This window comes from Caretta caretta, chromosome 10 (genome assembly GCF_965140235.1).
Source record: "Caretta caretta isolate rCarCar2 chromosome 10, rCarCar1.hap1, whole genome shotgun sequence".
NCBI classification, from domain to species: domain Eukaryota; kingdom Metazoa; phylum Chordata; order Testudines; family Cheloniidae; genus Caretta; species Caretta caretta.
This window is the reverse complement of record NC_134215.1, coordinates 85,668,559-85,695,559: the sequence shown is the minus strand read 5'-3', so window position 1 is coordinate 85,695,559 and position 27,001 is coordinate 85,668,559. Positions and strand designations below refer to the sequence as shown.

The following is a 27,001-nucleotide window of genomic DNA, read 5'->3' as shown; positions in this document are numbered from 1 at the left end:
TACAGATTTCTCTACAGAGCAAGACAACATTATTTTGGGCGTACTTTCTAGAGGGGAGCTGCACTTGAGTGCTAGGCAATTTCCTACCTGAGTCTTCCCATAGACAGCTGTTCGCAGACTCTGTGTGATTCCACAGCTGGTGCGTCCCTACCTGTGTGCGCGCGCTGCCAGAGGCCAGAGAGTCTGATTCAGGAAAACAGGGAGAGGGAGCCCAGGCTAGTGGAGCAGGCTGCCTCAGTGAAATCCCAGTATATCAGATGGCATCCCAGAATGGGGGTCCAACCCGTCACACATATATGTAATGGAGAATCACAGAATCAATCATAGAATCATAGAATATCAGGGTTGGAAGGGACCTCAGGAGGTCATCTAGTCCAACCCCCTGCTCAAAGCAGGACCAATCCCCAATTAAATCATCCCAGCCAGGGCTTTGTCAAGCCTGACCTTAAAAACCTCTAAGGAAGGAGATTCCACCACCTCCCCAGGTAATGCAGTCCAGTGTTTCACCACCCTCCTAGTGAAAAAGATTTTCCTAATATCCAATCTAAACCTCCCCCACTGCAACTTGAGACCATTACTCCTTGTTCTGTCATCTGCTACCACTGAGAACAGGCTAGATCCATCCTCTTTGGAACCCCCCTTTCAGGTAGTTGAAAGCAGCTATCAAATCCCCCCTCATTCTTCTCTTCTGAAGACTAAACAATCCCAGTTCCCTCAGCCTCTCCTCATAAGTCATGTGTTCCAGTCCCCTAATCATTTTTGTTGCCCTCCGCTGGACTCTTTCCAATTTTTCACATCTTTCTTGTAGTGTGGGGCCCAAAACTGGACACAGTACTCCAGATGAGGCCTCACCAATGTCGAATAGAGGGGAACTAATCACATCCCTCGATCTGCTGGCAATGCCCCTACTTATACATCCCAAAATGCCATTGGCTTTCTTGGCAACAAGGGCACACTGTTGACTCATATCCAGCTTCTCGTCCACTGTCACCCCTAGGTCCTTTTCTGCAGAACTGCTGCCGAACCATTCGGTCCCTAGTCTGTAGGGGTGCATGGGATTCTTCCGTCCTAAGTGCAGGACTCTGCACTTGTCCTTGATGAACTTCATCAGATTTCTTTTGGCCCAATCCTCTGATTTGACTAGGGCCCTCTGTATCCAATCCCTACCCTCCAGCGTATCTACCTCTCCTCCCAGTTTAGTGTCATCTGCAAACTTGCTGAGGGTGCAATCCACACCATCCTCCAGATCATTAATGAAGATACTGAACAAAACTGGCCCGAGGACCGACACTTGGGGCACTCCACTTGATATCAGCTGCCAACTAGACATGGAGCCATTGATCACTACCCGTTAAGCCCGACAATCTAGCCAGCTTTCTATCCACCTTATAGTCCATTCCTCCAGCCCATACTTCTTTAACTCGCTGTCAAAAATACTGTGGGAGACCGTGTCAAAAGCTTTGCTAAAGTCAAGGAACACCACGTCCACTGCTTTCCCCTCATTCACAGAGCCAGTTATCTCGCCATAGAAGGCAATTAGAAGGCAATTTGATAGTCTCTTAGGTGCCACAAGTACTCCTTTTCTTTTTGTGAATACAGACTAACACGGCTGCTACTCTGAGACATGAGATATTGAGCACCTGCCTCATTCAGTGAGCACCCTGCAGCCTGTACCTTAAATCAGGCTGGGGTCCTGTGGAAAAAATTGTATGGGATCATGCAGAGACTGTTCATAATGCATACACATATGATCAACTTTAATTATGGTATTTCCTATCTTTTCAGTACTTGAATTTGCAACCTTAACCTTTTTTTTTAAACCTAATTTTTATGGAATTTTCCAAGTTTTTAAAGAAGTAAACTGAAAAATAAATTCCATAACATGCATTGATCATTGAATGAGTGGTCAGCAGAGTTTGAACCGGGGATCTTCAGCACTGCTCTCCACTGGAGCTGAAGTACTATCATACCAGCTTGTTTGTGAACCAGTTTCTAGAGAGGAATACATCATGTACTGAAACAGTGAGATATATATACAGACGTAGCCCCATTTTGCAGAGTGCATAACCAAACACATAGATATAGCAGATTCTTTTGGAAAGCTGCATAAGTGGATTCAGCTTGGGTTTGATATATTAGAGCCATGTGTTCTACTCCCAGCTCTACCAGAAGTGACCCTGTGCTCAGAAATAGTCAACAATCACTGGAAGAGGTAAGATTTAAATTCACAGTTTCCTGGCTCCCAGCTCAAAGTGCTTTTTCCCAAAGGATATTTTGAAGGAGAAGGACATGCAGGCAGACTCATGCTACTACATCCGGCTTGGAAACATTTACAGGTGGAACATTCAGAAAATTAAGGAGCAAGTGTAGAACAAGTTCTACTGCCAAGATACTCCAACTTGTATCTTGGCCAAATATGGCTGGGTTTTCATGGAGGCAACAAGTCATGATCACCTGCTAAATTTCAATTTTTTCACCAAACTACAGAAGCATGAGAACTGTTCAAAAATGCTTGGAAAAAATGTTTTGATAATGGCAAAACTATTTTTCCCAAATCTTGTTCTTGGAAACTTGAGGCTGAGACCCACCATGGAAAATTTCATCCAAAACCATCCCATTTTGGCAAAGTTATAAGGAACTAAAAACAGAGGATTATAGTGGGAAGTGTTAGGCAGTCTTACCTGTGTGACTACTCTCTCCACCTATAATGCAGGCACAAAATTTTATACATACAATATTTTTAAATTACATATGCACACAGGATAAGCCAATTACATCAACAGTTTTTTGCACTGACATCATACACTGTTTCCTCTCCCCATTATATAATATGTACACATTTTCTAGCTATCTACCTCATATAGCCACTCAACAGTCAAAAGCTAAATTATGTCCAAATACTCTCTTAAGCAGGTACAATAATACCTCTTGATATCCCAGTAATTTCGAGCCTCTCCTCCTTACCTCTTTGCTTCCTCCAGATGACAAAGATACTCATAAGCCACATTCTGATGTCTTCTCTCATCCATCTCCTCTGCTGTCAACCTCTCATTATCCAGGACAGCTGCAAAGAGTCAAAAATATTGTCAGTCTTCAACATACCTGATATGCAGGTATATAAGAGACCCTTGAATCACTTCAGCAGCTTGCACCTATCTCCACAGTAAAATGCATCACATGCAAAAGATATTCCAGGACAGAAGTACATATCATGCTAAGAAATCTTGCCCAAAGAGAGCCATATCAGTGCACACAGCATGTTCTCTATTATTATTTGTATTACAATAGCGCCTAGTGGCCATAGAGGGCCAATTGTGCTAGGCACTTTACAAACATATAACAGGTTTCAGAGTAGCAGCCACGTTAGTCTGTATTCGCGAAAAGAAAAGGAGTACTTGTGGCACCTTAGAGGACTAACAAATTTATCTGAGCATAAGCTTTCATGAGCTACAGCTCACTTCATCAGATGCATTCAGTGGAAAATATAGTGGGGAGATTTATATACACAGAGAACATGAAACAATGGGTGTTACCATACACACTGTAACAAGAGTGATCACTTAAGGTGAGCTATTATCAGCAGGAGAGCCGGGTTGGGGGGGGGGGACGGGGGACAGACTTTTTGTAGTGATAATCAAGAGACTGGGAGTGGATGGGTCATTACACAAAGTAAAACTATTTCCCCATGTTTATTCCCCCCTGAACCCCCACTGTTCCTCAGACGTTTTTGTCAACTGCTGGAAATGGCCCATCTTGATTATCACTACAAAAAGTTCCCTCCCACCCCCCCACCCTCCTGCTGGTAACAGCTCACCTTAAGTGATCACTCTCATTACAGTGTGTATGGTAACACCCATTGTTTCATGTTCTCTGTGTATATAAATCTCCCCACTGTATTTTCCACTGAATGCATCCGATGAAGTGAGCTGTAGCTCACGAAAGCTTATGCTCAAATAAATTTGTTAGTCTCTAAGGTGCCACAAGTACTCCTTTTCTTTTTACAAACATATAGTAAGGTAGAGTCCCTAACCAAAAGACCTTACAGCAGTGGTCACCAAAGGTAGATCGATCGCGGAGCCTCTGCCAGTCGGTCGCAATCTCTGTCCGCTAAAAGTCCATCAGCACAGGAGGGCTAAGGCAGGCTCCCTGCCTGCCCTGGCCCTGCGCCGCTCCCGGAAGCAGCCAGCACATCCCTGCGTGGGGGGCAGAGGGTCTCTGTGCACCACTCCTACCTGCAAGCACCGCCCCTGCAGCTCCCATTGGCTGTGAACGGGGAAATACGGCCAATGGGAGCTGCGTGGGCAGCGCCTGCAGTGATGGGCAGTGCGTGGAGCCACATGCCCCTTCCCCCCAGGGCCACGGCTCAGGGATGTGCCAGCAGCTTCCGGGAGCAGCGTGGGGCTGGGGCAGGCACGGAGCCTGCCTTATCCCCACTGCACCGCCACCCGAGGTTAGTGCCACCCGGTGGGAGCCGACACCCCTCCTGGAGCCAGCACCCCATACTCCCTCCTGCACCTAGAACCCACTCCTGCACCCCAACCTCCTGACCCTGCCCTGAGCCCCCACCCCCCCAGAGCCAGCACCCCTACCCGTCCTGAACTCCCTCCCACACCCCAACCTCCTGCCCCAGTCTGGAGCCACCTACTGCACCCAAACTCCCTCCCAGAGCTCGCACCCCTCACCCCCTCTTACACCCCAACCCCCTGCCCTAGACTCAGCCAGGAGCCCCCTCCCACAATCCAAACCCCTCAGCCTCAGCCCAGAGGCAGCACCCCAACTCCCTGCCCCAGCCCGGTGAAACTGAGTGAGGGTGGGAGAGAGCAAGCGATTTGGGGGGGGGGGGAAATCAGCAGGGTGGGGCTTTGGGAGAAGGGGCAGGGCTTCAGGGAATGGGTGGGGTAGATCCTGGGTTGCTCTTAAATTCAAAAAGTGATCTTGTGCTTAAAAAGGTTGAAGACCACAGGCTTACAATCTAAACAGACAAGACAAAGAGTGGGAGGGGAAACAGAAAAAAGAAAGAGGGCAAATGATTTGTCTAAGAGGCCACAGAAGATCAGTGACAGAACCAGAAAAAGAACCTAGGACTCCTGATTCCTTGTCTGTGCCCCTCTCTACTAGACCACAGTGCCTCTACATTGCTCTTATTCATCATGACTCCATATTATAACAAACGGGATTAAACCTGGGTCCAGATTTTCACTGGCCTGCATTGGCTTGATGGCTAAATCAAGCTGTCCATTACAAATGAAAGAAAACACAATAATCGAAAAATAATTCTTCCCTTTCTCTGCTGTCACTGCCACAGAAGTACTTCATCTTCTCTTTACCGCTAACCCCTCCATTTACCCCAGAGACCCCCATCCCAATCACTGATTTCCCTAATGCCCACTTATTCCCTTCCAAATGCTCTCATTCTCTATTTCTTTCCCCACACACTACAACCACTGCTCCATGTCATCTCTAAGATTACTGAATGCACTATCTACAAGCCCTGTCTGGTATTTCTCTCCTCCAATTCAGCTTCTGGCTCCTGTACTCCACTGAAACTGCTCTCACCAAAAACTCTAATCACCTCTTCATGGGCAAAGATCAGAATCAATACTCCATCCTCATCTTTTGAGCTATCAGTCATCTCATAGCTCAAATAGTGAATGCCAGTGAAAATGAGGTAGGATCAGAAGAGGCTAAAATAGGGAAAGAACAAGTTAAAGATTACTTGAACAAATTACAGGTTTCAGAGTAGCAGCCGTGTTAGCCTGTATCCACAAAAAGAAAAGGAGTACTTGTGGCACCTTAGAGACTAACAAATTTATTTGAGCATAAGCTTTCTTGAGCTACAGCTCACTTCATTGGATGCATTCAGTGGAAAATACAGTGGGGAGATTTATATACACAAAGAACATGAAACAATGGGTGTTACCATACACACTGTAACAAGAGTGATCAGGTAAGGTGAGCTATTACCAACGGGGGGGGGGGGGGGGGGGAGGGCAGAAGAGAACCTTTTGTAGTGATAATCAAGGTGGGCCATTTCCAGCAGTTAACAAGAACATGTGAGGAACAGTGGGGGGAGGGGGAAATAAACATGGGGAAATAGTTTTACTTTGTGTAATGACCCATCCACTCCCAGTCTTTATTCAAGCCTAAGTTAATTGTATCCAGTTTGCAAATTAATTCCAATTCAGCAGTCTCTCGTTGGAGTCCGTTTCTGATTTTTTTTGTTGAAGAATTGCCACTTTTAGGTCTGTAATCGAGTGACCAAAGAGATTGAAGTGTTCTCCAACTGGTTTTTGGATGTTATAATTCTTGACGTCTGATTTGTGTCCATTTAGTCTTTTACGTAGAGACTGTCCAGTTTGGCCAATGTACATGGCAGAGGGGCATTGCTGGCACATGATGGCATACATCACATTGGTAGATGTGCAGGTGAATGAGCCTCTATAGTGTGGCTGATGTGATTAGGCCCTATGATGGCGTCCCCTGAATAGATATGTGGACACAGTTGTCAACGGGCTTTGTTGCAAGGATAGGTTCCTGGGTTAGTGGTTCTGTTGTGTGTTTGCTGGTGAGTATTTACTTCAGGTTGGGGGGCTGTCTGTAAGCAAGGACTGGCCCGTCTCCCAAGATCTGTATTTTCCACTGAATGCATCCGATGAAGTGAGCTGAAGCTCACGAAAGCTTATGCTCAAATAAACTTGTTATTCGCTAAGGTGCCACAAGTACTCCTTTTTTTTTTGACAAATTAGATGTCTTCAAGTCACCATGGCCTGATGAAATGCATCCTAGAATACTCAAGCAGCTGACTGAGGAGATATCTGAGCCATTAGCGATTATCTCTGAGAATTCATGGAAGATGGGAGAGATTCAAGAAGACTGGAAAAGGGCAAATATAGTGCCCATTTATAAAAAGGGAAATAAGGACAACCCAGGGAATTACGGACCAGTCAGCTTAACTTCTGTACCTGGAAAGATAATGGAGCAAATAATTAAGCAATCAGTTTGCAAACATCTAGAAGATAATAAGGGGATATGTAACAGCATGGATTTGTCAAAAACAAATCATGTCAAACCAACCTGATAGCTTTCTTTGACAGGGTAACAAGCCTTGTGGATGGGGGGAAGCGGTAGATGTGATATATCTTGATTTTAGTAAAGCTTTTGATACTGTCTCGCATGACCTTCTCGTAAATAAAGTAGGGATATGCAACCTAGATGGAGCTACTATAAGGTGGGTGCAAAACTGGTTGGAAAACCATTTCTAGAGAGTAATTATCAGTGGTTCAGAGTCATGCTGGAAGGGCATAATGAGTGGGGTCCTGCGGGGAGCAGTTCTGGGTCTGGTTCTGTTCAATCTCTTCATCAATGATTTAGCTAATGGCATACAGAGTACACTTATAAAGTTTGTGGACGATAACAAGCTGGGAGGGGTTGCAAATGCTTTGGAGGATAGGATTAAAATTCAAAATGATCTGGACAAACTGAAGAAATGGTCTGAAGTAAACAGGATCAAATTCAATAAGGACAAACGCAAAGTACTCCATTTAGAAAGAAACAATCAGCTTCACACATACAAAATGGGAAATGACTGCCTAGGAAGGAGTACTGCAGAAAGGGATCTGGAGGTCAGAGTGGACCATAAGCTAAATGAGAGTCAACAGCGTAACACTGTTCCAAAAAAAGCAAACATAATTCTGGGATGTATTAGCAGGAGCGTTGTAAGCAAGACACGAGAAGTAATTCTTCCGCTGTACTCTGCTTTGGTTAGGCCTCAACTGGAGTATTGTGTCCAGTTCTGGGTGCCATATTTCTGGAAGGATGTGGACAAATTGGAAGAAGTCCAGAGAAGAGCAACAAAAATGATTAAAAGTCTAGAAAACACGACCTATGAGGGAAGATTGAAAAATTGGGTTTGTTTAGTCTGGAAAAGAGGAGACCGAGAGGGGACATGACAACAGTTTTCAAGTATGTAAAAGGTTGTTACAAGGAGGAGGAAGAAAAGTTGTTTTTCTTAACCTCTGAGGATAGGACAAGAAGCAATGGGCTAAAATTGCAGCTAGGGAGGTTTAGGTTGGAAACTAGGAAAAACTTCCTGTCAGCGTGGTTAAACATTGAAATAAAATGCCTAGGAAGGTTGTGGAGTCTACATTGTTGCCGGCACCCAGTGCCGAGAGGCTAAACAACAGCTGGAGTTGGTTCGCTACCCCGTGTGCTACACCCAATAATCACAACGGGGTGGAGAAGCAGAAAAGTTTATTTGCAGCTGCAAAAAGGTACAGGGAGAATAGAATCTCAAATCCTGTACAGAGAGCAGGAAGTTACACAGGCTTTTATACATTTTTTTTTTAGCATACTTATTTAATAGCAAGCTGCTCTAAGTATTCATATAGCCAGCCAATCCAGTTCCCAGCTAGTTCCCTTGTTTTTTGTATTATTTGTTAAACTATACATAAAGCTGCTTTATTCAGCATTGTTTTTTTATATTTGCCCTGTTTGGCCTTGCTTAGTTTTAGATTTTTAAGAACAGGTTAGACAAACACCTGTCAGGGATGGTGTCATAAACATACAGCTAAGGGTAGCATAAAATCCCTCCTTTACCTGTAAGGGGTTAAGAAGCTCTGATGGTCTAGATAATTAGTTCTGCCACGAGTATAGGGGACTGAACTAGATGACCTCTCAAGGTCCCTTCCAGTTCTATGATTCAACGCTGTCAACCATGTTCTTCTTGATCTCTCATCCTTCCTTGGCTTTCATGACTCAGTCCTCTCTTGATTCTCCCCTACTTCTGTAATTGCTCTTTCAGAGTGCTGTTTAGAGGATCCTACTCAGCCCCTCTCCAACTCTCATTTGGGGATATCATTTTCAACTCAGTCCTCTTTCTAGTTCCTTACATCCAGGCTGTGCCTAAATTTTCCAATCCTTTCTGTGCAACATCTCTAAGATACAGCATTTTCTCTTTTCCCACACAGCTAACACTCTCAATCAGACTCTCATCATTTTGCATCTTGATTAGTGCTACCACCTCTTTTACCTTGACGAATCCCATCACTGGCTCTTCTTGCACCACTGCAAACCTAAGACAATTGTCTGTAATTTCACTACCTACCCCCATCCAATAATCTCACATATGCTATCAAGATGTCAGCTCCTACTTCTGATCAGCCAATGATGTCTGCCTTCATTTCCCACTTGTTAAATTTTCAAATATATTATTGCTTTCTCCCATACTGCTTGGAGGCACTCCCAATGAACATCCATAAAGCTCTCTCATTGTCCTCCTTCAAATACCTTCTTAAAACCCCTTTTCCCACCTCTCATGATTCCTACAAAAAAACTGACATTGGTTAGACAGCTGGTGCGCCAAGACCACGGCCTCCCCAGGTGATCAATACTATTTCACTGTTTCCTTATACTCCCTATCTGTATGTAGCCATTTGTTGTCTCATTTTATGCTCAGAGCGTAAGTTGTCCGGGGGAGCGACAATCTTTTTGTTTTGTGTTTCACAGCACTTGGCACTACCACAATAAAAACAGTAAGTGAGGCTTTGTACAAATTGATAGAGTCACCTACTCTCTAATGAACATGTGCCATGCCCTAAGCGGCCATGGGGAACACGTCATCCTTTGTGATGGTTGGACCTAAAAACATACCCAAATTGTAAGCTCAAATGTCGAAAGTATGTGAAAGTTCATAAAATGTCACAATAACCTATAACTTTTTGCCTGTCTAAAAATTAACCATAAAAAATAAGTCAAGTTGTTTTCAATAAATGTTCTGAAAGAGTGCAAAAAAACAAGACAGAAAAACTAAAATTAGTCCAAAGAAAAAGGGCCTGTTCATTTGGGTTACAGACTGTTAAAATCATGCTTGGTAGAAACAAAAAATGTGGAGCCAGAAATTAAAGGAAAATTAGTGTGCCAAATATTAGGCCTAACTGGTAAACAAAATAACGAGGGGGTGAACTATGCTGCCCACTTTTTCCTTTTTCGGGGTTCTTAAAGAGAGACTTTGCCAGCAAAAATCTCATAGCTCATCCTGGCTGTATCCCAGCTTGTTTTATATTCCCTGAAACCCAAGACAGAAGGAGCAGACCAAACTAAAAAGACATTCTTCTTGAGAGGAAGGCTATTTGTCCTTGAATAAGAGCAAGGCCATTTGTTTTTCATTTGTGAGTCCTGAATAATCATCAGACCATCATGACAATCAGTCCACAACCCATCTGTAGGAATACCTAATAGTCAGCACTGAAGAGGCACATAAAATCCTATTCTGCCTGCCTCCCTTCTTTCCTCCTGTCCTCTCTCTCACTCTCTTGGCTTTTTATCAAATCCTGAAATGAACTACACTGCATCAGCACAGCAAGATGAAATTACCTCAATCCTGCCCTTTCTAAGGAGAAAAGACCCAACCAGATGAAGTCCCTGACTGGAAAATGAACCGGGGCCAAAAAGCAGGTGTCATGGCCAACTCACTAGCCAAAGCATTCAAACATAATAACCAGCCATCCAGTGTTCCAAAAACATCAACAAAAACTTATTTCCCCCCACCTATTCTATCCTCTTTCTCCGCCAGTTTGTGCCTGGTTGGTTGTTAAAAACTGGAAAAGAGAATACCCTTCACACACAAAACAGAAAGTAAAATTAGCTCTTTTCTTTTCATCAAAGAAAGGTTGCTTAAATAAAAAAACCAAACATTCTGGCTGCCCAAAAAAACAGAGTTTAGTAGGTTTTAATTAAGTTTGTTTTGCATAATCACTCATTTCCAGTTTCAGTATAAATGCTTGTTTTATTTCTTGTGTTTAATTAACAAACTTTCAACTTTAAAATAAGTGCTTTTGTGTGTTTGCCAGGAAATCAAGTAAATCAAGGTCTCTAAAAAAACAAACCCCCTCGTATCACTGTTTTTATGTTGGACAGTGAAAAAGTTTATAACAACTTTAACTCTTTTGACCCAGGAAATTAATGCAATACATCTCATGTGTATAATGAATGTTACGAACCATTCACTGCCCCCCCCAATCTATTCAATAAAATAAGACCTCTTCAAATTATGTCCTGTTAGACTGCATTATTTATAACATGAAATTACATTCCCATGTTGCATCCGATGAAGCGAGCTGTAACTCACGAAAGCTTATGCTCAAATAAATTTGTTAGTCTGGAAGGTGCCACAAGTACTCCTTTTCTTTTTGCGAATACAGACTAACATGGCTGCTACTCCGAAATTACCATGTCTGCAGTTCTAAATCTTGTGTTATGCAGGAAGTCAGAATAAGATTACTATAATAGGCCCTTTTGGCCTTAAAATCTATTAACAGATTATTTTAATGCCAGACATGTATAGCAGCCTAAAAAAAAAAAATCTCATTCACATAAAATATTTCTTCTTAAAATTTATTGTAGCTGGAGCATGTAACAATAGCTATCACATTAAGGATGCCTAAGCATTTCCATCCTAAATGTTTTGGCATTGGAATAATCTACTAATAGATGTATTAAAACGAACTAAAACGGAGAAGCTTTAGTGGCCCCATCCTTTGGAGCAGGAATTTGAAACATAGGCAGAGATGGCCTCTGTCAGAGGAATCCTTTTGCTGTGCCCGTGAAAATCCACCCAAATTTGGCCAAGTTATAAATCTCTGAAAAAGTGCAGTTTACACATGCTTAATAGAGGCTTATTAAACCTCCATAACTAAATCACACAGACATTTCCTCCATGCTGGGCAGGGTCCAAATGGGACCTAAGCCCAATTTTCCATGCAATGCATTTCTGAGCAGCTGTGGGCCAGGTCTGGGGCCTGTGCAACATTAACACTGTCTCCTTGTGAACCTGCATTGCAATATGGTATGTAAACTACATAATCACATGGCAGTATTTCTTAAGAATCCCAACTCATTCAGTGCGCAAGTAGTGAGACAGCTGAGCAAGCTTATTTTTGTTTCCGCTGTTCAGTGAGAACATCCCTACCTCATACACTGTACAGAGGATACAAATCTACTCATATACAAACATGAACATTCAGAATCAGACCATTAGTTTCTATGGACTTATGCCAGATTTGTACTGTGGTAACTTCAAACACAACAAAGCCCAGAATGAGCCACAAATCTAGAAGAGCATCTTCTCATTCACTATGAACCCCTGCCTCATTGAGTGCATATCTTCTAAACGAGTGGTTTTCAAACTTTTTTTCTGGGGACCCAGTTGAAGAAAATTGTTGATGCCCACGACCCAGAGCTGGAGATGAGGGGTCTGGGAGGTGCTCACGGCTGAGGCAGAGGGTTGGGGTGAGGGCTGCGGGGTGGGGCCAGGAATGAGGGGTTCAGGGTGTGGGATGGGACTCTGGGCTGGGGCTGGGAGTTGGGGTACGGGAGGGGGTCAGGGCTCTGGGGTGCAGGAGGGGCTCTGGGTTGTGTGGGGGCTCAGGTCTGGGGTGTGGTAGGGGATCAGGGCTCTGGGCTGGGGTTGGGGATGAGGGGATTGGGGTGCAGGAGGGGCTCCAGGTTTGGGGGCAGGCTCAGGAGGTTGGGGTGCGGGACGGAGTCAGGGCTCTGGGCTGGGGGTGCAGGCTCTGGGATGGGGCTGGGGTTTGGGGTGCAGGAAGCGGTTCCAGGTTTGGGGTGGCTCAGGGCTGGGGCAGAGGATTGGGGCACGGGGTTGGGGTGCGGACTTAACTCCGATGGCTCCTGGTCAGTGGCACAGCTGGGATGCACCGGAGACCACAACGTGCCCCGAAAGTGGCCAGCAGCAGGTCTGGCTCCTACGCAGAGGCGTGCAAGCGGCTCCGCTCAACTCTTGCCCACAGGCACCACCCCCTCCCCCCGTTCCCCAGTTGCCGGCCAATGGGAGTGCAGAGCTGCTGCTCAGGGAGGGGGCAGCACACAGAGTTCCATGGCCCCCCTGCCTAGAAGCCAGACCCACAGCTGGCCACTTCCGGGGCACAGTGTGGCATTGGAAAAGGTAGGCACTAGCCTGCCTTAGCTGGGCAGCACCGCCAACGGGACTTTCAACATCCCAGTCAGCAGTGATGACCAGAGCAAGGTGACCCAGCGCCTTATATGCCGTGACCCAGTAGAGGGTCATGACCCACGGTTTGAAAAACACTATTCTAAACTATACATTGAATAATGAATGGGTCCTGTGAAAATAATAGCATGCAGTCATGTAATTAAAGAATGTATTACAATGCATACAGCATGAAGGGGCAGACCTAAGGTTTAGCATTAACACTGCAATTTCCTGACTTTTCAGTGTTAACATTTCATTCAGACTGCGAATTTAAACATTTTTTTTATGTAATATGAATTCATTTAAAAAGGAGACAATCCCATCAGTGGGAAAAGGAGTTCTCTTGTAGCAGAAGGAACCAAGGAATGCTCTTCTTGTGTCAAATGAAGCAAGTGGAAGCATATAGAAGGGTGACTAGATGTTTTATGCATGTGGGGAGGGTGCAGAAAGAACATGAATGAGAAACAGGTATCACACAGAGCAAAAGGTGAGTACCTCCATCTCACAATCCTTTTGCTCTTCACAGTGCAGGGAAGGAAACATAGTGGCACCCAAAGTTCCTGTTATAGCTGAACTTGGAACCAAATGACATCTCATTTGCATCTTGCTGTTGCTGTAGAAGCCTATGTTTAAATTCTCAGAGTAGTTCAGGGGATAGAGCTATATCTCTTCCACTAATTGTAATGGAAGCTTTGAACATCTCAACCCTATTTTCTGCTATATTAAAAAGGAGAATCTGCAGTGGTCAATGGAGTTTTATTGTTTTTTCAAAATGAAAATCTACAATTATCACTGGCCTGTCACACCAGAAACCTAAAGCTTGCTTTCTTTGTTTTGTTAGGGAGTTGCTTTGTTTTAAAACATAGGAATTTCCATACTAGATCAGACCAATGGTCCATCTAGTCCAGTATTCTACATCTGACAGAGGGCAGTACCTGATGCTTCAAGGAAATTATAAGAAAACCCATAGTGGGCAGTTCTGAAATAACTTCCCTATAGGGGAAGTTTCTTCCTAACCCCTGTCAGTCAGAGGCTGGCTTATGCCCTGAAACCTGAGATTTTATAACCCTTCAATTTATATTTATTTAATGTAACCAACTGCACATGTTCTCATCCATATAAATGTCAAATTTTTTAAACCAAGAGATGAGCCCTGGGTTGGGTATCTTAGCCTCAATGATCTCTTGTGGGAGTTAGATCCAGAGGCAAATTATGTAAAAAAGTATTCCTTTTTTTATGGCTTAAGGGGTAAAGTGGGACCTTGGCCTTTTATAATAGTCACACCTTACATCAAATCAAACTATTCACTCCGCCACTGAGGACTAGCGAGTGTGCTTGCTGAAGCACATTAGTAGAAGGAAAGATGTTTTGAACAATTCTAAGCCTTTAGCGTTTGAACAGGTAAATGTTTTATCTCATTTTGATATGAAAAATATTTTAAACAGGGTATGAAAAAATTATCAAACACCTGCCATAGTTTGATACAAGAGACTGCAAAGGAATAGACTACACCAGCAAAGTTCAGGAACACCACCCCACAGAGAAGCCCACCTCCCCACCTGCTAGCCACTGAAAGACCCATCACACCAGTATTCCACTCATTACACCAACTCTCCACAGAATACAGGATCAAATATAAGGTCTTAATACTAATCTTTAAGGTCCCCCATGGAACCAGCCCAAGATACCTCAGAAAGGTGTCTCTCTTCACAACCATAAACTCCCCCAACAGTTATGTTCCACAGGAGCTATGAAACTGTAAACCTCAGAGCAAGACCGAGTCAAGGCTTTGGTACTCATGCCCAAGGAGATAAAAATGACTACAAGTTTCACAGCCTTCAGAACAACGTGTAAAATATTTGACTTAGCTTTCCCACAGCTGCAACTAAAAAAATGACTAAAAAAAGAGGGAAAGATGTGAAGGCAAGAAGGGGGAGGGGGGAAGAGGAGGAATATTAGGAGAGAAGGAAGGGAAGAAAGAAAGACAGAAAGAAACATAGCACCAATTGTTTCCAAGGAAGAAGGGACACAAATAGCACACTGCCCAAAGCAACTGTGGTTACTATCTTTGGGGAGGTGCCCAAAAACTATGCAGATGGGCACTGTAACAAAAAAACAAGTTTAGTTATATTGTACACACCCGCAGGCTACTAGTCCCTGTACTTATTCAGGGGTTTCCTCCTTCATATTAGTCTGTCTAGAGCAGATCTGATATATTTGAAACACCTCCATCCTCCTTCTGGTTATTGGCAGGGAGAACCTTTCCCATCTTGCCACTACTGCCCCACAGCTTCCTGGATGCTTCAAGAGGGTCTCCTCTATTCTACCCCTTCTTCCAGCACCCTCACTGTTACCAATAGGTCTCTACTACTCTACCTCCACCTCGGCCTCCATTTTTGAGTCCTCTCCTACATCATAAATAAGTGGCTACCTCTGCTAGTTTCCAATAGTTTTCCCAAGCAAAGTCGGAGGAAAAATAGCATGAAACCTGCTAACTTCAATGTTGCAACACTGAACATCACCAGCATGGAGTTACACACTGAATATGCTTATGAAAGCACTAAGCAGCAATGGCAGCACCACAGCTGTCTGCCTGCAGACTGTGGAAGATACCACAGCAATGGGTTACTTTTGAAAAGCTATTATCACAAACATAAGAGTCTATTCCTAGGAGAACTCTGAGCAACTGCATACACGCAGAATTCATGTCCAGTGCAGAATTTTTTTTCTCTGCAAAAAATACATTCTGCCCAAGAAGTGCAGTAGTTCTGCCTTTCTCCCACCAGAGGCTGCCGTGGTGCCAGAACAGCTGGCTGACTGGCAGCAACAGCTAGCAGCCAGCTACCTTCATTACAACAACCTGCTGGTGGAGCCAGGTCAGGAGGCATAGTGGGGCACACAGGGCTGCTGGGGGGGGGTCACAGACTTCGGTTCAGAAGGGTTAGTGGGGGGGGGCAGACTGGGGTGCAGGCTCAGGAGTTCGGGGGGTGACAGCATTGAGCCAGGGGCTGAATGGGAGGGGGCTCCAGGGCCACACGGGGGCGGGGGCAGATGTGCCTGACTGAATGGGAAAGGCTCAGAGTCAACCAGTGTCTGCAACGGGGAAGCACCCCAATTCCCTAACAATCCTCCCCCCAAAAGAAACTGTTCCATACTTCTCCCACCCACACCCAATAACCCTCCAGGTATACTCCCAGGCTCCTTCCCTCTCCCTCAGCTCCTCCATTACCCCTGACTCCCGCAAGCCTTTACACTGCTTCTGAGAAGTGCAGAAATACATTTCTGTACTGTAGTTTAAATAAATTACTCAAGTTTTGTATTAATATGCCTAGTAAGGAATCTATTTGTGAAAAAAAAATTCTGAATTTTTTTTGGTCTGTATTGTTACAGACTTAGTTGCTGACACGTATTTTGAAATAAATTACCAAAATAATTCAAACTGGTGTGTTTATATAGTATTATTTTGACAAACAAAATATGCAGAATTTTTAAATACTGTGTGCATAATTTTTTATTTTTTTGCGCAGAATTCTCCCATGAATATTAAGAGACAAATATGTCATGACTTTTAAAGTTAAGTTTAAATTCAGCAGAAACTGATAGCACTAGCAAGGGCCAGCTTCTTATTTGCAAGTGCGTAAATGGATTTGTCAAGCCATTCATATTTGTAGGCTGCAGTGTTGTTGTGCCCATGTTGGTACGCTACTACAGAGAAAAGGTGGAAAAGTAATGTCTTTTATTGGACTACCTCCTGTTGGTGAGAGAGACAAGCTTTTGAGTTTACACAGAGCTCATCTTCAGGTCTGAGAAGTACTCACAGTGTCACAGCTACACTGTGACACTGTGAGTACTTCTCAGACCTGAAGAAGAGCTCTGTGTAAGCTCAAAAACTTGTCTCTCTCACCAAAAGAAGTTAGTCCATTAAAAGATATTACCTCACCCACCTAGACTCTCTAATATTTGTAAGACTGATATTTTTGCAAATATTTCAGATGTCTTTTACAGAATATGTAAAGTAGCAAATAGTACATTAACACGAATACAGCAAAATGACGAGGAAGCAGCTCCTTAACCTGATATTTTTGTTCAAGAAATGAAGAAGAGGAAAACTTGAATATGCGAAGATGAATTGAGATGTTTGAATTCAGACAAGGTAAATTTAGACAGACCATTAGCAAAAGATTCTTGACAGATCAATGTAGCCATGGGAGTCTCCCAAAGAAAGCAGTAGAAACCTCAACGCTAAGGTCAATAAAACTGGCCTGGCAGAGCCCTGAAGACCAAATTCTGCAAGGAACACGCCCGCACAGGCCTCGGGGAAGAGTGAGACTCGTTCCGACGGAGCAAGCCTTTTCCAGCGCCAATTCTACGTGAGACACGGAGCAGCTGCAGCTCCGTGACCTCCTCGCTTGCCCCATGTGCCAGGGCACTCTCCGAAGGCAGCGGCCAGGGCCAGCTGGGCTCAGGCGGGCGCATCGAGCCCTCGCCATGCGGAGGGCGGCGGCGCCGGCGCGGAGGACTGCGCGGCAGTCAGACGTGACTGCTGCAGTCAGACCGTCCCCGTCCCCATCCCCCAGCGTCGCGGGCAGGCTCCCCGCCCCGCCCGGCCCCGGGGACCGGTCCCAGCCCACACGCCCCGGCCGCAGACCGCAACCCGCGTCCCCCGACCCCATCCCCACGGGACCCTCAGAGCCCGCGACACGCGGGCAGGGACGGCAAGCGCGAAGACAGGGCCCATCCCCGGAGCAGCGGCAGCCCCCGGGCCGCGAAGGCGGGCACCGCCCTCCCCGGGACTCACAGCCGTAGTGGGGCCGGGCCATCCCGAGCCCGTCCGCTTCCTCCGAGACGGACATGGTGCTGCAGGCCAGGCCAGGCCGGGCCGGGCCGAGCGGGGCCGTTCGGTCGCTGCGGGGCTGGGCGGACGCGGCGGAGGCGGGAGCGGCTGTTCCTCTTCCTGGTCTCGGCGCTGGGTGTGTCGGAAAGAGGCGCCGCCCGCCCCCGGCGGCCCACGCCTTGCGCGTTCAGCCAGCGCCCGTCCTCCGCGCCGCGCCCCCTGCCCCTGCCGCCCGTCCTCCGCGCCCCCTGTCCCTGCCCCCCTCGCCCGTCCTCCACGCCGCCTGCCCCTGCCCCCCTCGCCCGTCCTCCGCGCCCCCTGCCCCTGCCCCCCTCGCCCGTCCTCCGCGCCGCCTGCCCCCCTCGCCCGTCCTCCGCGCCGCCTGCCCCTGCCCCCCTCGCCCCCTGCCCCTGCCCCCCTCGCCCGTCCTCCGCGCCCCCTGCCCCTGCCCCCCTCTCCCGTCCTCCGCGCCGCCTGCCCCCCTCGCCCGTCCTCCGCGCCGCCTGCCCCTGCCCCCCTCGCCCGTCCTCCGCGCCGCCTGCCCCCCTCGCCCGTCCTCCGCGCCCCCTGCCCCTGCCCCCCTCGCCCGTCCTCCGCGCCGCCTGCCCCCCTCGCCCGTCCTCCGCGCCGCCTGCCCCTGCCCCCCTCGCCCCCTGCCCCTGCCCCCCTCGCCCGTCCTCCGCGCCCCCTGCCCCTGCCCCCCTCGCCCGTCCTCCGCGCCCCCTGCCCCCCTCGCCCGTCCTCCGCGCCGCCTGCCCCTGCCCCCCTCGCCCGTCCTCCACGCCGCCTGCCCCCCTCGCCCGTCCTCCGCGCCGCCTGCCCCTGCCCCCCTCGCCCGCCGCGGCCCCCACTGCCTCCCCCGCCGGAGCGGGCAGCACCAGGTCGGCAGCGCGCGCTGCCCCGCAGATTCCCTGCCAGCCGAGCCCCCCCGCACTCCCCCGACAGCCGTGCTGGCCCCCACGCCCATTCAGCCCCAGACCAGCCCCCAGCCGTGCTGCCCCCCACGCCCATTCAGCCCCAAACCAACGCAGAGCTGTGCTGCCCCCCCACGCCCATTCAGCCCCAGACCAGCCCCCAGCCGTGCTGCCCCCCCCCCACGCCCATTCAGCCCCAAACCAACGCAGAGCCGTGCTGCCCTCCCACGCCCGTTCAGTCCCAGACCAGCACGCGGCCGTGCTGCCCCCCCCCCCCACGCCCATTCAGCCTCAGATCAGCACCCGGCCGTGCTGCCCCCCCACACGCCCATTCAGCCCCAGACAAGCACCCGGCCGTGCTGCCCCCCCCCACGCCCATTCAGCCCCAGACCAGCCCCCAGCCGTGCTGCCCCCCCCCCCACGCCCATTCAGCCCCAAACCAACGCAGAGCCGTGCTGCCCTCCCACGCCCGTTCAGTCCCAGACCAGCACCCGGCCGTGCTGCCCCCCCCCCCACGCCCATTCAGCCTCAGATCAGCACCCGGCCGTGCTGCCCCCCCACACGCCCATTCAGCCCCAGACAAGCACCCGGCCGTGCTGCCCCCCCCACGCCCATTCAGCCTCAGACCAACCAGCCGTGCTGTCTCACCCCCACCGCCTCCGAACAGCCGCGGCACTGCCCCCGCCCCATCCCTCTGCCGCCCCTTCGCCCCCAGCTGTGCCACCCCTCAGGCCCGCCAACCCTCTTCCCCACGCAAAGTCCCACAGCCCCTACCTAGCCATGCTGCTGCCTCCTGTAGCGTCCCCATCTGTGCCACCTTCCCCTGTCAAGCTCCTCCCTCCCACAGCCCCACCCCACACAGGGACCCCTGCACTGTCTCCCAGCTGCACCATCCCCACTGCCCTCCACCCAGGCATGCCAACGGTGCCAACAGACCCCCCCACTCACAGCCCCCTGCACGGCATAAGTAGCACCACACACATACACAGCCCCCCAGCCCAGTCCCCTTCTGACCCCCCAACCCTTGCACAGCTGCACCGTTGACCCCCTTCGCAACATAGGTAGCACCAGACAGACACGCATCCATCCCCACCGCACCTCTGCCTCCCACAGTCCCCCATTGTCTCCCCACCTAGCTTTGCTACTGCCTGCACAAACACAGCTCCTGTACGCAGCCCCCAGCCACGGTGGGTCCCTCTCCCCACATATACCTTTAGCTGTGCTCCCCTGCAGATGCACAGGTCCCCCCTCGCCCCCCGTCCAGCTATGTTGCCCCTACAGGCCCCACCCAGCCACACTCTCTGCCCCCAAACACAGCCTCCCTCAGCCACACTGCCTACCCCTGCACATAACCACCCCTGGCCAGCTGTACTGTCCCCCCTCACGCAACCCCCTTCACCAAGCCCAGTCCTGCCACCCCCCCTAAACACAATCCCCTGCACCCACCCCAGCCACCCATACACACGCTCACAGCCCAGACATGCTGCCATCTCCCACACACGCAGCCTCACCACCTCCTGCCCCCATACACAGCCCCCCCAGCTGTGCTGGTCTCCCCAACCTCCACACACTCAGCCATGCTACCCCCACATACATGCAGCCCCCTGCACAGCCACGCCATCCCTGCCCACACACAAACAGCCCCCTCAGCGCAACCACACCACTCCCCTCCACAGCTCCTCTCACACACACACAGCCTCCCAGCCCAGCCATGCTGGATCCCACTTCCCATACACACTCAGCCATGCCACGCTCCCACACATACCCCCCAGTCTGGATGTGCCCTCCCATCCCCCTAGACCCATCAGCCCAACCACACCACTCCCCCACATGCAAGCCACTCCGCCCAGTTGTGCTAGCCCCTCATAGTCCCTTAGCCCCGCACATGCACAGCTCCCCTAGCCCAACCATTCCCCCCACAGCCTCCCACAGCTGCACCAAACCTCCATACACAGCCCCCCTAGTCAAGCTAGGCCCCACACACGAAGCACCCCGAGTCATGCAAGGACACCACACACATTCAGCAGCCCCCTCAGGCCAGCTGCACCTTCCCTCCAAAATCTCCTAGGCTACCTGCACCACCCTCCAGTCTCACACCACCCCCATACACTCATCCCCTCTGCTCAGTTGTGCCACCCCTACACACACAGCCCACCACTCCCACAAACAGCCTCCCTCGCAAACCCAGCCACACCACCCCCCTTCCCAGCTGCACTGGTCCCCTCACACATACACACAGCCTAAGCCATGCCAGACCCCCCCACACTCTCACACTCAACTGTGCTGCCCCCCCCACACCACCCCAAGCCCAACCATGGTCTCCCCAACCTCCCATTGCACAGCTCCCCCACACTCATACAGCTCCCTACGCCCATCCAAACACATGGGAAACTATCCAACCCCCAGATACCCTTGATGGGCAATACTTCCCCACTCCCAAGCAGCAAGTCCAGGGGTTTAAAACAAAGACAACTTTATTAAAAAGAAAAAGTGAGGGGGAACAAAAGAATACATTTGCAAAAGACTGCAATTAATAAATTAATATCTAGTAGGTAAGGATTCCAACCTCCAGTATATCTTAACAAGAGACCCAAGCTCAGTCCTCTACTGGCAACTGACTAGCTGGTGCCTTCTGGCCACTTCCTTCTTCCCCAGGTCCCCACTCTCAGGCCCTATCTTCACTGGCAAGTTTCTGCGCAGTAAAGCAGCTTTCTGTGCTGTAACTCCCAAGGTATACACACTGCCAAGCCACTAAGTGCACAGAAACTGCGCAGTTGCAGCACTTGTAAAAAAACCACTCCAATGAGAGATGTACATCTTTCTGTGCCAGGGCTACAGCACTGCAGTGCCCGTGTAGCCACTGGTCGATTACAGCACTGCAATTGGCCTCTGGGCATAGGTACCGACTCTGTGGGTGCTCTGGGGCTGGAGCATCCACAGGGAAAAATTAGTGGATGCTCTGCACACACTGGCAGCCAAGCTCCCCTTACACCCCCCCACCCCACCTTCTCCACCCTCTCCTCCCCTGAGCGTGCCACATCTCCACTCCACCTACCTCCCAGTGCTTCTCACCCAGCCACTGCCAAACAGCTGTTTGGCAGCGTTAGCATGCTCCGGGAAGGGCGGGGAAGTGTGGGAATGTGGCACGCTCAGGGGAGGAAGCGGGGCTGGGGTGGGGATTTGGGGAAGGAGTTGGAATAGGGACAGGGAGGGGGCAACATTGGAGCGGGGACTTTGGGAAAGGGGTTGGAATGGGGGTGGGGCAAGGGTGGGAAGAGGCGGGGTAGGGGCAGGGCCTCATGGAACGGGTGGAGTGGGGGCGGGGCCAGGGCAGAGTGGGGGTCCAGCATCCACGGGAAAGAGGGGAAGTCGGGGCCTATGCCTCTGGGAGATGTCCCACAATACCTGTTCTCGCCTCTCTGGTCATTGGTTTGAACTCTACTGCCCTGCCGTCAGGTGACCAACTGTCATCCCCATGCCTTAAATTCTTTGGGAATTTTGAAAGTCCCCTTCCTGTTTGCTTGGTGATGCATGCAGTAGTCTCAGCGCATCTTTCCAGGTGGCCATGCCTCCTCCATGCAGTAGGCAATCCCCCTCTTGGAGCAATGCTGAGCTGCTAGACCTTGTCAGCATTTGGGGAGAGGAGGCTGTCCAGTCCGTGCTGCACTCCAGCCGTAGGAATTATGATACCTATGGACAGATTTCACGATGCATGACAGAAAGGGGCCATGACCAGGACACACTGCAGTGCAAAGTCAAAGTGAAGGAGCTGCGGAATGCTTTCCACAAGGTGCGGGAGGCAAACTGCCCCTCCAGTGCTGCACTCATGAGCTGCCGATTCTACAAAGATAATCAGCGGTGACCCCACCTCCATTGCAAAGACCTCTGTTGATACTTCAGTGGCTCGCGTGCCAGTTGGGAGAGGATCAAGCCAGGAGGAAGAAATCTTGAATGAGGATGTGGAGAGGGAGGGGGACCCAGAGGCAGAGGATGACTTGGAGGTCAGAGATGCATGCAGCCAGGAGCTCTTTTCTACCACAGAGGAAGCTAGCCAGTCACAGCTGTCAGATGTTGGCGAAGCGCAAACAGGAGAGGAGGCCCCTGGTAAGTGGATTTGATTTTGGGAATCACTGAAGCAAGTTGTTGGGGATAGGAGGGTTGCAGAAAACAGGCTTGTGTGTCCACCACATGCCTAGTTTGAGTGGCAGAACAGGCTGTTGATTGACTCCCTCACTTCTTGGGAATCTGCCTCAGAGATCTCCAGGAAATTCTCATGGAGCTACTGGGCAATCCGCTGCCGCAGGTTCTTTGGCAGAGCTGCTTTGTTTCTTGCCCCATTATCAGTAACTTTCCCATGCCACTGTGCCGTCATGGGGAGGGGGGACCACTGCTGCACGCAGCGAGCCGCATAGGGGCCAGAGTAGAAGCTGCAGTCTTGGAGAAGACCCTCCCTTGATTCTCTGCTCACTTTCAGCAGCAAGATATTTTCCATAATGATCACATCCTGTGGAAAGTGTGGGGACAGGAATGATTATCAGGCCCCCCCTACAGTGCTGGCCCTCCCTAAGAGCCACGTGCCCAGTGTACAGCAGAGTCTGGGAAGAGTGATTTATCGTGCCCCTGCGGCTACTCACCAGTTTGGCCCTGCTGAAGTACAGTACCCATTGTACTGTACTCCAAAGGAGAAGTCTGGATATGATCCCTGGACATACACAAATCTTTAGCCGTCCTGGGACCCCACCTCCTCCTGGGACCTTCCCTTCCCCCCAACCCCCTCACTGCTGATGGGTTTTTTGTTTGACTCTCTCCTCCGGTTGTTGTTTTTCAATAAAAGAATTGTGTTGGTTTGAAAGCAATCTTTATTCTATTAATTGAAAGCAAACAGAGTCCTGCAAAGCAACAGACAATTATGTTAAACCTTCATATTGTATCGTCTTCACCAGTCACCTCCTAGCATTACAACCACTGCACTCCCAAGCATAGCAACAACTATTAGTGGCTTTCAGCTTCAAATTGCTGCCTCAAGGCATCCCTGATCCCCCTCTAATAGCCCTGGTCTCTGGCTGTTCAAATTCAGCCTCCAGGCACTGAGCCTCTGTGGTCCAGTCCTGAGTGAAGCTTTCACCCTTACCTTCACAAATATTATGGAGCTTAAAGCACGCGGCTATAAGCATAGGAATATTGTCATTGGCCAGGTCCAACTTCCCATAGAGGCAGAGGCAGTGCCAACAGGTCTTTATATGGCCAAAAGCACACTCCACAGTCATTCTGCACGTGCTCAGCCTGTTGTTGAACCGCTCCTTGCTGCTGCTAAGGTGCCCCGTGTATGGCTTCATAAGCCACGGCATTAAGGGGTAGTCAGGGTCTCCCAGGATCACAATGAGCATTTCAACTTCCCCTATGGTGATCTTCTGGTCCGGGAAAAAAGTCCCTGCCTGCAGCTTCCTGAACAGGCCAGCGTTCTGAAAGATGTGTGCGTCAGGCACCTTTCCAGACCAGCCTGCATTAATGTCTGTGAAATGTCCACGATGATCCACAAGCGGCTGGAGAACCATTGAGAAATACCCTTTCCGATTAATGCACTTGGTGGCTAGGTGATCTGGTTGCAGAATTGGAATATGCGTGCCATGTATCGCCCCTCTGCAGCTAGGGAAGCCCATTTGTGCAAAGCCATCCACAATGTCACACACGTTGCCCAGAGTCACGGTCTTTTGGAGCAGGATGCAATTAATGGCCCTGCACACTTCTGTCAAAACGAGTCCAACGGTCGACATTCCCACTCCAAACTGGTTAGCAACCGATCGGTAGCAGTCTGGAGTAGCCAGCTTCCACAGTGCAATTGCCACACACTTCTCCAATGGCAGGGCAGCTCTCATTCTCATGTTCTTGCGTCACAGGGCTGGGGTGAGCTCATCACACAGTCCCATGAATGCGGCTTTCCTCATCTGAAAGTTCTGCAGCCACTGCTTGTCATCCCAGACATGCATCACGATGTGATCCCACCACTCAGTGCTTGTTTCCCGAGCCCAGAAGCGGCGTTCCACTGTGGTCAGCACCTCCGTGAATGCCACAAGTAATCTCGTGTTGTAGCTAGTACGAGTGGCGAGATTAATGTTGTACTCCTCTTGCTTTTGTAGTTTAAGGAATAATTCCACTGCCATTCATGACATATTGGTCAGAGCGAGCAGCATACTGATCAACAGTTCGGGATCCATTCCTGCAGCCCGAAAAGGCAAGGTGCGCAGTACACAAATCATTGAAAGATGGCGCCAAATTTGGACAGAAGCACAGGGATTGCTGGGATGCGAAGCAATACATCACAGGGCATTGGGACAGGACCCAGGATGCCCCGCGACGCCCTCTGTCTTCCCACAACCCTTAGCAGCAGAAGAGGAAGAAATGCTCTGTGGGATAGCGCCCCAGAGTGCAATGCTCCAAATTCCACTGCAAGTGCCACAAGTATGAACACGCTATTGCGTAGGCAGCTGACATATGAACACATAACAGCAGTTTTCCTTCAGTGCTTTCTGAGTGGCGCTGTAACTCCCGGCGCTGTAACTTTGCCAGTGTAGACATGCCCTTAGTTTGTTAGCATGGGGTGGTGGAGTTCACAGATTCTGGAAGGTTTAAGCTGCTCCTACCACTTGGCCCAGCTGAAGTGACTTCAGCTTTAACTGTTGGGTGGAGACTGTGACACTGCATCCCATATTCTTCATAGTGATATTATGGTATGATCATAGCATAATTATGATGTATTTTATGAAAGTCATGTGATGCGTCATTGAAAAGGCTAGGAGAAAGAAAAGAAGTACTTGTGGCACCTTAGAGGCATCCGATGAAGTGAGCTGTAGCTCATGAAAGCTTATGCTCAAATAAATTTGTTAGTCTCTAAGGTGCCACAAGGACTCCTTTTCTTTTTGCGAATACAGACTAACATGGCTGCTACTCTGAAACCATTGAAAAGGCTATGATTTGCTGAATATGATTATCCTATTTGCATGCATGTATCATTTTGGTATCTGAAATTATGAATATTGACTATGTATCTGTATTCCAAATGTAGTTACACCTAGGTTATGCCCTCTAGAAAAGATGCTTTTAGTCTAGATAGTGGGTGGAAAAGGACCTATTCAGGACAATGGCCCATTAGGAAAAAAGCAATAGGCCTTAGGAGAGAAGCTTATCTCTCACCTGGGGAAGAGCCTTCCTGAGAACACTCCAAACAGCCTGTGAGTAATGGCTGCTATGACTCTGCAAGGACATGTGATCAGACCACATGATGCTGGACTCCATCTTGGGATGTCAGTATTTTTCCACAGACTGGTTTAGGAACCAAGCTTTGAAACAAAGGGTTCCCGATGCAAAAGCTATATAAGGCAGGGAGTGACATCATCTGAAGTTCTTCATGCCCCACACAAGAAGACTCCTGGAAACACCTGAGGATCAAAGACTGAACTGGGGGAAGTTCTGGACCCAGGCTAAAGGGATTTCTAGCCTGTGAATCAAACACCTGGGGATTCCAACCTTTAAAGCAAGTGCAACTTGCCCCTTTAGAATCTGCAGCCTGCTTGTATCATCTCTTAGGGTGAGAATCTGCTATTCATACCCAATCTATTTAGTATATTAAGCTTAGTTTGTGTTTTTTGTTTATTTGCTAGGTAATCTGCTTTGATCTGTTTGCTATCACTTGTAATCACTTAAAATCTATCTTTTGTGGTTAATAAACTTTTTTGCTTTAGCTAAACCAGTGAGTTGGAGTGCAGTGTGTGGGAATCATTGCTCAGTGGCAAAGGTTGTTGCATATTCCTTTCCATATTGAGGGAAGAGGCGAATGTTATCAGTTTACCCTGTATAGTTCCCTGTGCAGTGCAAGATGGTATAATTTTGGGTTTATGCTCCAGTGGTGGCGGGGGGGGGGGGTGAGTCTGGAAAGCTGGGAAATTGGCTGCTGTCTGCTGCATGTATTTGAGTGGCTTGGGTGAAACTGCTCTTTCAGGTAGCTCAGTTTCAGTGTGTGGTGCCATCTGCTGTCAGGTTGGGTGATAACAGGGCCTGGGTTAGGCTGGCTGTGTCTCCAAGCAGTGTAAACAGGGCCAACCCAACTGAGTGGTTAGAGGGGCCCAGCAGTTCCCACAGCTCCCAGGCTGCACCCCAGGGGTGACAACCTCTCAGACACCTATGCATCAGAGTTTTTTTTATGAAAACTACTATTCTCTCTGCAGTCTCAAGTCTCCTCAGTCCTTCAGC

The 27,001-nt window shown here is 49.1% G+C and overlaps 1 protein-coding gene across 2 annotated transcripts in view; it reads right to left on the bottom strand.

Moving 5' to 3' along the window:
* Window positions 1-19,573, bottom strand: part of IQGAP1 (IQ motif containing GTPase activating protein 1) — a 184,360-nt gene extending 164,787 nt beyond the window's left edge. Inside the window, exons 1-2 of one of the 2 annotated variants that reach the window (XM_075133296.1) lie at window positions 19,529-19,573; window positions 2,965-3,064 (exon numbers count right to left, since the gene is read on the bottom strand). In XM_075133296.1, the coding sequence (XP_074989397.1) occupies window positions 2,965-3,064; window positions 19,529-19,562 (134 nt within the window). In that variant the 5' untranslated portion in view covers window positions 19,563-19,573. Of the gene's footprint in view, window positions 1-2,964; window positions 3,065-17,804; window positions 18,036-19,528 lie in introns of those variants that run through there. The other variant, XM_048865968.2, reaches the window with a different exon arrangement.
* Between the last annotated feature and the right edge of the window lie 7,428 nt (window positions 19,574-27,001).